The sequence below is a fragment of the Orcinus orca genome, chromosome 5 (genome assembly GCF_937001465.1).
Source record: "Orcinus orca chromosome 5, mOrcOrc1.1, whole genome shotgun sequence".
NCBI lineage: Eukaryota > Metazoa > Chordata > Mammalia > Artiodactyla > Delphinidae > Orcinus > Orcinus orca.
This window is the reverse complement of record NC_064563.1, coordinates 25,897,640-25,909,819: the sequence shown is the minus strand read 5'-3', so window position 1 is coordinate 25,909,819 and position 12,180 is coordinate 25,897,640. Positions and strand designations below refer to the sequence as shown.

The 12,180-nt window shown below is 43.3% G+C and overlaps 1 protein-coding gene across 10 annotated transcripts in view; it reads right to left on the bottom strand.

Annotated features, from left to right (window-relative positions):
• The window catches only part of SLC9A9 (solute carrier family 9 member A9), a 656,685-nt gene that overhangs the window by 200,945 nt on the left and 443,560 nt on the right, over positions 1 to 12,180 (bottom strand). For all 10 annotated transcript variants that reach the window (XR_007477387.1, XR_007477389.1, XR_007477388.1 and 7 more), the window contains one exon: positions 10,744 to 10,855. Coding sequence is in view for 7 of the 10 variants with exons in the window: in XM_049709812.1 (XP_049565769.1) it covers positions 10,744 to 10,855 (112 nt within the window). In the remaining 3 variants the exon portion in view is untranslated. The remainder of the gene's footprint in view (positions 1 to 10,743; positions 10,856 to 12,180) is intronic.

The following is a 12,180-nucleotide window of genomic DNA, read 5'->3' as shown; positions in this document are numbered from 1 at the left end:
AAGGAATGCGACATAACTTCAATGTATTTTTGCATAAAATGAAGTTTGTTTTTGGACACCTTAGGCAGCCAGGAAGGGTAATTGTACATAGGATTAGCTCTGTCACAGCTCTGAGTCAACATGCGTAGATGCCTCTGTCTTTGGAAGTTTATTTTTACGTAGGGAAGGTAGATGTGGTAGGAAACTGTGGAATAATCCTTGCCACTAGCTGAAATCTTCAATGGAGGGTTTCAAGAGAAAGGCTAACAGAGATCAGAAGAAAGTCAACTTTCTGTGAGCAGTACCCAACTTACGGCCAGCTTGTGTTTCAAAGGTCAACTTATAAGTTTCCTACTTGACCAGTGGTTCTCAACTTGGGTGAGTTTGTCCCCCAGGGAATATTTGGCAATGTCTGAGGACATTTGTGATTGTCCACAACTGGAAGGTGGGAGGCGCTAATGTTAATCTAGTGGGTAGAGACCAGGGGTGCTGCTAAATATTCTACCATGTACAAGACAGACTCCACAAAAAGGAATTATCAGTCCCCAAATATCAATAGTTGCTGGTTTGAGAAACCCTAGTTTAGACACTGGATTGCTTTTTTTCCCATAGGATCAACGCTAAAAATATTCCTACTGCAGAGGGCTATTTTGGCAAAGATGGCTATCTGTCCACCGGAACCTATTTTTATCATCCATGCTATGCTGTTATAACTGCATAAACTACATTTCCTAGCATCTCTTGCAGCTAGGAATACAGCTGGTTCTCACCAGAGAAATGAGAGCAGAGGTGATACGTGTCATTTCTGGGCCCAGGCTTTTAAGAAAAGCGACCTACCCCAGTCTCTCTTTCCCATTGTTCCACCAGCCAGTTATAAATCATGATGAATCCCTATAGCAGTAGTTCCCAGACTTTACCTACATCAGAATTACCTGGAGTACCCGTTCAACCTTAGATTGTTGGGCTCCACCCCCAGAGTGTCTGATTTCAGTCGGTCTGTGGTGGGGCTTGAGGATTTGCATTTCTAACAAGTTTCCAGGTGTTGCTGATACTGCTGGTCCGGGGACCACACTTTTAGAACCCTTGACTTAGGGGATTATGATGCCACAAGATGGAAGGAGCCTGGTGATATCTGAATCACCACCTGGAGGAGAGGCATCTTTCCCCCACCCTCATGTTAATATCAACCCTACCTGTGACTTGAATGAGAGCGGATTTACTACTGTGGTTCAACAACTGAATTTTAGGAGTCTGTGTGTTCTAGTAGCTTAGCCTATCATAAGGCTGTCTACATCTACCAAACCTACATCTCTCTCCCTTACATGTCCCTGTAGAATCACAGAACATTTTCTTAACAGATGAGGGAATATGGGCAGGGAAGGATGGGGTAGCCAAGGTTACACAGTACATGGTATGGCTTGTTATTCAATCTGTTTCATTCCCCCCATTGAATATATAACCCATAACAAAGATAAAAAAAAATCATGATTATCTTAATAATTTGAATTTTTAGGAAAGATGCGAAGAAGAAAATTTTCTTCCCCTTTCCCAGGTGGACGATCAACCTGAGGCAACGTTTTGAAAAAGATGTTTTGCCTTTTGCTCTCCCTCCCCAATTCTTTCTGCACCTTCTCTCTCTGTGTCTCGGTGTCTCTGTCTCTCTCCCCCTTTCCGTGCATTACTGCCATCATGCTGCCCTCCCCATCCCAGTCCCAGACACCCGACTCTAAAATGATCGGTTTTTGACTCTCCAGTCAAAACCCCCATTTCCGCACGCAGCCAAAATGAGCTTCCTGCCAGGAAGAAAACAATTGGAAGGAAGAAATCTGCTGGGGAAGGGTAGCACACAATTCTCCTGAAGGGCGTGCTTTTTAAAATAGTTAACATGCGTGCTTTCACGGTTACTTGTGGAATTTAAAACAGCTCCAGGAAGGTCTAGTGACATTTTTCAGGCACTGAGGGAAGTGGACGGTGAGTGGGACTGAGGATCCTGTAAAGGGAGAGGAAGGCTGTTATTCACAGGCAGGGCACCTCTGGTGTCTCCTTCTGCCCTCAAGTGCGATCACAGGTCTCTAACTTTTGGAAGAGGGTCAGTGGGAGGCTGGGCAGTGCGGCTGGGACCCAGCCCTACTCACAGAGGTTTGGTCTGTCTGTGAAGGATTTGGTTGCCCAAACAGCACCGCAATGTCCCCAGTATATTAGAGCAAGTGCCGATAATTCCTAAATGATGTAATGGCCCTATGGAAATTTAGCACAAGGCATTTTTAAATGTAAATGCTTCTTGCTCATTTGCACATAGAACTTACTAGAGTCAATCCTATTGACTTCTTCTGAACTCTATCCATAGAACCTGAGGGCAGAATTAGAGGGATTTATGCATGGCACAGACAGACTTATTTTTTGAGCCTGGTTCGTGTGTATTGATAGTTTTCTAAGGTTATGTCTACCTAATGCCCAAAACAAGCAAGCAATTAGTAAGCAAATTCAGGCAGAAAACAGGGAAAAACAATGTGGTCCTTTTGTTTGCCTCAGTGGACAGGTTAGCTTGGTTAAAACTATCAGTCAGATATTTGTGACATCTGTGACACTCCTGAAAAACTGAAATGCACACAGAAAGTTCCCAAATTAAATAAGATTATTTATTTTTCTGTATCTAAGACCTTATCCTTGAAATACAGGGAGAGGTGACAAGTGTTCTGGGTTGTCCCCTTTCATTACTCAGTGTCTCTCAGGGGCTAGAGTGTTCTTATTGGCTACTCTCTCTCTATAGTGCGGTTGGGTAATCTACAAGGCCTTGCCACTTTTTCACACTCAATAAATGTCTAAGTAGATGGTGGCATTTTGCATGTGTCAACTTGTCCCAGAGGGGGCTCCAATATATTTTCCTCACAAAAACTGGTATTTTGAGTTTCACTTTGAGTTGACAACGTTTCACATCTTAGTGCGAGGAGTAGGTCACTGCTGCAACTAAAAGTAGAGTATCAGCAATTGTCCTTAAATGAAGGGGAGGGGGTGGAGCCTCGGATCTCACCTTCCACAGGTATGTCACTAGCACTTAGCATTGGCCTCAGACTAGGTCCTCAGCAGTGATCTGAAGGTCAAACCTTACTTAGAATAAAAACCTTAATCTCCGACAGGAGGTTTTTCCGAGAGCAGTTGTGAGTTTATATGAATCATGTCTCTGTGAAGCACTAACGGCTATCTCCTCTCGGGTGGTTAAAGAGAGTGATGGAAACTCCCAACTGTCGAATGTGGCCTAAGTGGCGGTCCCTGTGCCAGGCATTTTATATACACTTTCTACTCTGGTTTTCCACACTGACCGTCTAACGTAAGTACCATTTTATAGCCACGGGAGCTGAGGTTTAGAGAGAGTTAAGCATATAGCCAGGGGTTGGGACCTGGCGCTTTTACTGCCAAGCCCGGGGTTCGATCCTTGGTCGGGGAATTAAGATCCCCGCAAGCCAAGAAAAGAAACAGTCCTGTTGCTTAGAAGACTCAGACTCTCAGACAACCCTAGTACATACATTTAAAGAAATCTTTTTCCTGAGCTGAAGTCAAGCCTGATTCTTTTTTTTTTTTTTTTGCGGTACGCGGGCCTCTCAATGTTGTGGCCTCTCCCGTTGCGGAGCACAGGCTCCGGACGCGCAGGCTCAACAGCCATGGCTCATGGGCCCAGCCGCTCCACGGCATGTGGGATCTTCCCGGACCGGGGCACGAACCCGTGTCCCCTGCATCGGCAGGCGGACTCTCAACCACTGCGCCACCAGGGAAGCCCCAAGCCTGATTCTTGATTCAAATCATTTGGCTCGTATAAAAGTCCCAGGGTTTTTAATGAGATCTTAGGTCTTCAACTGGAAATCATAAACATCCATCCAACACAAAGCAAGCAAAGATTTGAAAAATAGTTTCATATCCGAATGCTACTGTTGAGGAAGTATTAACAATGTTTACTGTTATGAATGCTCAGGGAAGGGTTTTTTAGCCAGAAGTGAGTAGGTAAAAAATATTTTCTTTTATTTCAAAAACAAAAGTCTTTATTTGTTGATCTCTTTCCTTAAATTTATTGTTGCTTAGCTCCCACCTGGGCAAACATGGTCTGAGAGCTGCCTTTGGGGTCAATTCTGGATTCAGAAGTTCCCAGGCTGATAGAACAGGAATGGATAGTCCTTAAGTGACATTTTAGTGAAATGTACAATTTTAGTTGCATTGACATTGTTGTAGGTTGTTCATTCATTTGCCTATTCATCCGTCAATTATTTGTGGAAGGTTCAAGTAGTGGGCTGGGTGCTGAGGTACAGAGTGAATGAAACAGATAAGTATGTGGCCTCACAAAGCTCCCTGTCTAGAGGGGCACACAGGCAGGCAAACCAAAAATCATGGTAGAATGTGATGGGTGCTAGGAGAGGAGAAGTATTGGGTGTTACGGAAACAGAGGAGGGGGACATCAACCCAGACTTGAGGAGTTACAAGGTTTCCTACAGGAAGTGATGTCTAAGCCAAGATCTGAAGGATAAAAGGTATTAGCTGAGTAAAAGAGTGAGGGGTGGGGGTGTGTGTGTGGAAAGGGGTCCAGACAGATGGAGAGCCTGAGTGAACAGGGAAAGAATTCCACATACTCGAGGAACTGGAGGAGATTCTGTAACTGGGTAAACATTGCTGTGCTGATCAGACGGCAAGGGGAAGGACAAGAAGCAATGGACTTGAGGATATGGGGAGGGGGAAGGGTAAGCTGTGACAAAGTGCGAGAGTGGCACGGACATATATACACTACCAAACGTAAAATAGATAGCTAGTGGGAAGCAGCCACATAGCACAGGGAGATCAGCTCGGTGCTTTGTGACCACCTAGAGGAGTGGGATAGGGAGGGTGGGAAGGAGGGGTAAGGGGAAGGGATATGGGAACATATATGTGTGTGTGACTGATTCACTTTGTTATGAAGCAGAAACTAGCACACCACTGTAAAGCAATTAGACTCCAATAAAGATGTAAAAAAAACAACACCACAAAATAAAAATTGAAGTTCTTCAACTTGAATGCTAAAAAAATAAAAAAAAAAAGCAAGCCTGGCACCCAAGGGGGTCCAAAGCAAAACAGAATAAGGTGGGAGGGAGGGATTGAAGAGAGAGGTTCAGAACAGAAACCACGAATCTCGATTATGTTCTGGGATGCACTTCTCAAACTGTCACATGCATGCGAATTGCCTGGGGATTTTGTTAGAAAGCAGATTCGGATTCAGCATTTCTAAAGAGACCCCAAGTGATGTCCTAGCTGCTGGTCCCTGGACCACACTTTTGGGTTTGAAGGATCAATGAAGCATGGAAGTGTCCCTTTTACATGGTGGCTGGTCGTTATTGTGGGACAGTCCTGGTGGCTTAACAGCGTTCCATTAATTTGGGTGGTCATAGACACAGAGTCCTGTTCCTAGGCACTGCTGAAAAAACAACCTGGACTCTTCACTTTCATGAATTCCACTTATGTTTTCTTCCTGGGTATAACTGATAAATCAACTGGGAAGCCCACTTCTTGGTCAAAGTCTCAGACTGGCTCTGACAATGGCCTGATTGGTGGCTCACCAAAAAGACACTGAGAAAGGTTGTCACCTACACCTGGGCAGTGGTCCTTAAGCTGTCCTTCTGTAGAACACTGAGGTTCTATACACTATTTCCTAGAACCTGAATAGTAATGGCAGTCTTTTTACCATTAAGGGGAAAAAAACTTAATGCTAATGGGAACGTTTTCTTAAAGTTTTACTTCCAGGCCTTTCTCTCGGTTCTTTGGTGCCAGCAGCTGTCTGAATGCCAATGAGTGCTGGGGACGATCAAATGAGCGACAAGCAACATTAGCAGCAAAGCCTGGCCACCCTTGGTGCTGTTGTCTTTATGGCTATGTAAACTCTTGGATGAGGTTTTATATTATATCCATACACTGAGGTCACATTTCCCCGGTTAAAAACCCTTCCTAGTTTATGCAATAGCACACATCAGGGGTGCAATGTCTCTTCAAAGTGCAACAGAAATGGACAAATTGGAGAATTATGTCCTGTGACCCACCGTTGGGGCCCTTGAACCTGCCCGGGTGCTTCAGGGCCTCCGTTCCATCCGGATCAGCCCAGCAGCTCTGCATGGAGCCTCTGAAGCCCAGTAGGCTAAAGTCCCCAGCCACAGTGGTTTCAGGAAGGCTGCCGGGGCTCAACTGGGCTTGGTTTTTCCTCTCCTTCAAGCAATTGCCGGCTCTTATTTAGTTTTAAATTAAATCAAAATTGCAGCACATGGATTTGAATTAAAACAAGAGGCCCGATCTTTGTAATATGCACCACATCAATAGGAAAGCTAATTTGTGCAAAGCACATCTCCTCCTTTAATTTAAACCACAGAGCTCCGCTTCTCCGGTTTCAAGGGAGCTGAGAACTGGGCAGGGCAGCTCACCCCAGGCACTAACTAGGGCTGTGCTGAGAGGGACAGGAACAGTTTCAGGGGAGCTTAGCGGTCCTCTTAAGCCCTTTGTTCCGGGTGTCACATGATACAGCAGAGCAGTTGTGAACTCCTGGCCTTGAATTTAAAGAAGGTCTGAAAATGTCTCAGGGTAGACTTCCCCAACTGACTCTTAACTGAAACCTAGCTACCAAAAACAGAAATTGCATTATTAAAAGCTTCTCAAGGCAAATGAGGCAGAGAGACCACACTGCCCCTGACCTTGAGACCTCATTTTAAGGTTCCAAGGCTGATGTGTGTGGATTACTAGACTACACAAAACCAATCGGGTAGGGTCTGTGCTAGGTGAGAAATTCAATCTGGGTCCTGACAGTTGCTTCGCTCAGTTTAACTGGCTCTAGAGGCCAAAGGTGGAGACGGTGGGGGTGCGGGGGTGGGGGAGGGCACAGGGTGGTGGAAGTGGCAGTAAGGTCATCAATGAACAATGTGTGCTTTGCTCAAAAACATTGCTGTACCCCAGCCATCTACACAGCTCCACGCCTTGCTCCAATGCTCACTGCCGGTAGTGTGTGCTCCCCAACAGGAGGTAAGTAATAAGCAGCTGGATCCCTCTGCAAACTGTCACCTCCAGGTGCATCCAGATTTGGAAACAGGTCTGATTCAGGTTTTATGGGGCCTGAAACTTACACATTTTTGGATCCTCTTTAAGAAAAATGATACAAAAACACCTTTCACAAATTTTATATACCATTAGGACACACTGCTAGCGCCCATCCCAGGGTCTTGGAAGGGGGACACGGGGAGCTTAAAACTGAAGCTTCTTTAACTTTACAAGTAAATCCACTTCTGCTTGAAATACATCACCAGTTCTCTACCTGCCCAGTGCAAAAAGGCATGCACAAGGTGAGGGTAAAGGTGATGGAAAAGGCTTTGTCAAATAGTAGGTGTAATTGACTAAGACAGAAGTTCTGGTTCTTATTTGATTGGTCTTTGAAACATCTGTGGTGCAGCGGCTTAGGGAACCAAGCTTGGCCCAAAGCCAAGTTCTCTCTCTTAGGCTGCAAGCCACCTTAAGGGCAGGGTTCTCATCGCTGTCTTTGTTCACCCAAATACCTACCAAAGAGAGCCTGTCAGGAAGTGTCTGCTGAATGAGTAGCTGGGTGACTGATTGAGGGATTGTGTAAATAAATTCACGCTCCCATTTTAGATCGAGGGTCATTGTTGTTTATCTTCTCCAGAGGACTCTTTGAAAAATGTTTTAAGTTATGTAAAGAAAGGCTCCATCTAAATTTATTAGTGAAGCATGGACAAGTGGTTTCCACCAGAGAGCTTCCAAACTTATCCTTCTTACTGGATGACCAAAACCACTCTAGACATAATTAAGAACATTAAACTACATTATAATGCAAATATTCTTTAAGGGGTTTGGCTGTTTCTTCTGGTTTCTGCAGCTGTTGCACCCACACACCCAGAAAAGGCTAGACAGTGTGTTATTTGATCTGCTTTTTCACTTCCTCCTCAGGCTTACATTACCTTATGTTGACCTTTTAAATTCTGTACTTCCTGGCAAATATATTTAAAACTTTAGGTCCTGAGTGAGGTATGGCATATCAGAATTCACGCAGAAAATCAAAGCCCAGTCTGGACCATTCTCTTTTGAAGAAAAATACTGCGCCGCACATGGTAAACTCCATTGGTCCTTCCTACACTCTGAAGGGGGTCAGTGGGTGCAGTGTAGAACCTGAGCCTAGGGCTGGGAGGGGTGTCACCCACGTGTGTGGTTTACTGTGAACAGGATCGGGGTCAGGTTTGCATGAGAGGCATGTTAAGACATGCTGGAGTTGGCCTGGGCTAGGAAGGGCACGGTTTTGATTTAACTTTTGTTCTCATGACCTTGAGGGTAAATCTGAAGTTGTGTCAAGACAGATGAAAAGGCTCTAAATTCAAAGTCAAGAGGCCTGGGTTCAAGTCTCAATTTCATCTCTTATGAGTTGTCAGATCGTGAGCAAGATACTCAAAAACTCTCCATGTCTTTCTCTCTCTCTTTCTTTTTTTTAATCTGCAGGAAGAGACCAAGAGCGCCTATCTTATCTTGCCCTGGCTATGAGTCTCAAAACATTACCCACAAAAGGTCTTAGAAAGGTATAAAGTGACTTTGGAGTTGAGCATCTATGATTCCATTACCTAACCCTATAACATTACAATCTCCTCATTTTTAAGAAGACAGCTTTTTGGTGGAAAATCCAATGTTCTTAATGCTAGGAACTAGCAGATGGCTATTCCCTTGAATTAAACTATTAATGCCAATCCCATTAAAGTGATGAGGTTATTATTTTTCTTCTAGAGGATGAAGATGATCTAGAACAGGGCCAGATAGTAAATATTTTAGGTTTTGTGGGCCATACAATTTCTGTGGCAACATTCGCCTCTTCTCTTAGAGCACAAAAGGCAGCCACAGACAATATGTCAACAGAGGGGTATAGCTGTGTTCCAACTTTAGTTATAAAATTCCTGTGGGCTAGATTTGGTTCAAAGGCCATAGTTTGCTGACTCTCTGATTTAGGATATCATAAAGGTATCACCGAATTCTGGGCTTCCGCACATCCCCTGGTCATACACACCATACTGCTGGCCTCGGTTTTTAATGCAGCTCCAATCCAACAGCTAAGCAAGCACAGAAGGTGCCGAATCCAGAAAGCCACGAGGTTATTTGGGCAGACACTTCACATCCCAACATGGCTATCTAAACCTTGCACTTCTCTCACAATCTTCTTTGGAAAAAAAAGCATTGTTTAAAATATAATCTCCAAGTTTTAAAAATAAACCACCATTCTCCAGAGTAAAGCTACTGATACTTTGATGGGAACGAAGGAAAAGTGCTTCCCAACTCCTAGAAATGCTTTGCAAAAGTGCAACCCAGTGCCGACTTCTTATTTATGTGATCCAATTTGCCTTTTGCTTTCCCACAATGGAGTCAATCATTACCAAAGTTCATCGCTGCTCTAAGTCAAAGATCACCTATCGGTACGAATTATCCTCTGTATGACTCCCTCTCTCACCCCGCCGGCATGTCTGGAAATGTAGAGAAGCACTGTCAGAGGCCTACAGAAGGGCATTTTTAAACTCTGGGTCTCCATTTGCCAGTACTTGATTAAATGACTCATTCTCAGCCTGAGAGCTCCCACCCTTTACTGTGTGGAACAGGCTGGGAGGGACCTGAAGGTGAAACAAGCCTTTTATTCCTACTACTACTTCTAGAAATGTGGATTTGGGACACTTAGTTGGGTTTGAGGTGAAGTCTCACAGACCTGGGTTTAAGGATGAGTTCATCCTTGGCCAAGTTACTTGACCTCTTTGAGATCCTGAACCTCAGTTTTTCCATATACAAAATGGGTTAATATCTGCTTTATAGGATTGATATATAGTGAGTGGCAAACAGCAGATATTCAATAAATGATAGTTTTTCCTCACTCTTTCCATATCTCCCTGAATACCCCAAATTTTGTTTGCTCTATTCTGAAGCAGTTTTGTTTTACGCTCATGCATCTTCCAATGAACTACCTCTGAGTGTAATATAAGTGCACAAATACATAGAAGGCATGTAAGGGGAAAGGTCTCCAAACAAGAAAAGGCTGATGGTAGGAAAATTAATTGAACAGAGAGAAACAGAATCCCCAGGGTAGTTCAGGGTCAGCAAATTCATTTTGTTTATTTTCTTTGGGAAAAAAAGAGCCTTCAGGTATGGTTTGAGAGCAGAGATCCTGTCCATCTCATCCACCTGTGCCTAGAACGGCTCTTGGCATTTGGTGAGAGTGCAATTAATACTTGTTTTCTCAACTAATAACTGAGCATACTTAGATATGATTTGCTTTTGTATTAACCATAAGAAGTTGCTGGAGCTTGGCATTAGGGAAGGAGCAGGGGTTCTAAAGAGAAGGAGCTTTAACACTGAACAAAAATGGTACCATTTACACACTATTTAACTGCAAGTACGCAATTTATGAAATTATTAAATTATGCAAATTCTCCCGAGTGAAAATTGATCTGAAATAAGTCAGGGGAGAAAGTCCAATGCCTATTCCAGGCCAGTTTCCGGCAGATACTGAACCTTGAGTCCATTCCAACAAGATTCCCTTTAATTTCATTTCCCTTCTGGAAAAAAAAAAAAGTCCCATTGTTGTTCAGAACTTATGGATATCCACATGGCAGTATGTTCAATGGGATAAAGAGAAGTTATGCTTCCCCAGAAGGCCTCTAAGTATCCTCATGGTTTTCCAAGTACTGGGAAATTACAAGAGAAGACGTGCACTAACACACAATGTAGTTCACATACCTGAAAACATCATCATATGCTGAAAGTTCCAGGGGATCTTGTGTTTCCGGCCCAGATTCAGGAGGAAGGAGAGGGGATATATGTTGCATGCTCTGGCTACAAAAATTGCTAGCTGTGGATAAGCACAGGGAAACATTGAGGAAAATGTTGCTGCAATAAGGGTGAGAGTTCTTGAGCTTTAAATATTATGTCCTTAAGCTTCTCTATATTAGGACCCAGAAAACAGGAATAAACATGTCAATACATGTATGTCCAACTTGCTTCCAAAATTCATTTTTCAATGTCAGTTCCTGTCCAGAAACAGTAGAGAACTCTGTCTTCTTTGAACATATACTCGGTTTAAAATTGTTAACCCAATACCATTTCAATCGCTGTAAATTTTCTCATCATATTTATGCTGCTGATAACTGACTCTACACTCAGTTCTGCTGCAAAATGTGAGGCAGAGACCGTTCCGAGGCTGTGGCATCGTCCTCTCAAGCAGCACTTTAGAAAGGATAAATGTGCTTCAGCTCACGATTATCATCTTACTTTCCATCAGTTTATACTCCTTAAACCTAGCAAGTTTCACTTATTTTTTTTCTTTTAATGGATTTAATTTTGAGAGGAACTGCCTGTCTAAATGTATAATACAACTTCTGCTTTAAGAGGTGTTTCACTAAACTCCAAGCTTTCTAGGTTAAAAATCTGTGAAAATATTTGTGGTAGTCATCTCTCCTCTTTTGACATCTTGGACTCCTTCCCTGATAGTCTGTCTATTCTAGTTTGTCCTCAAATGGGATGGAGTTATTTGGGAAGAGGGAGCTTCCTTCTAGGATCCAGGTTTCGGATGGAATTTGAAAATTCACTTGACTGCTCAATGAAAAGAGAACAAGAGGTAGGTGCAGGTGCTTAGTTGGACCCTGGCTTCCAGAGAGGAGTCGGCTCTCTTGGCTGTTAACGATCGTCTGCCTGTGATCCTAGGGGGCATCTGCCCATTTTCCAGGTGGGAACAAGGACAACAGCTGCTGACTGTCCTTGGGGACATGCGCAGTGGCTCAGTATCCTTTCTGATAGACATCCCTTCCTACTGGGAATGCTTATACCCCAGACCTAGAGCTAGAAAAGCCCTCTGCATTAAAACTGAAGTCTAGATTTCACCTGTCCTTTTACTTACAGGAAAGGGGCTAGCTTATTAAAATAAACTTACATGTGCACAGAGCTTAAGACATTGAAAGCACATCTATCATGTTAATTTCACTTGATCTTTACTATCTTTTTTTCAAAGTCCTCACTGGAAAAAAAGATTTTACTATCTTGCACTGAAAGTATTTCTGAAGTTCTAAATCCTGGCTGTCTTCTGATACATTCTAATGCAGATTAAATATAAAAAATGGATTGACATACTCTTTATATAAATGATTCATAATTTGAGTTAAACATATTTTGAATCTTCAA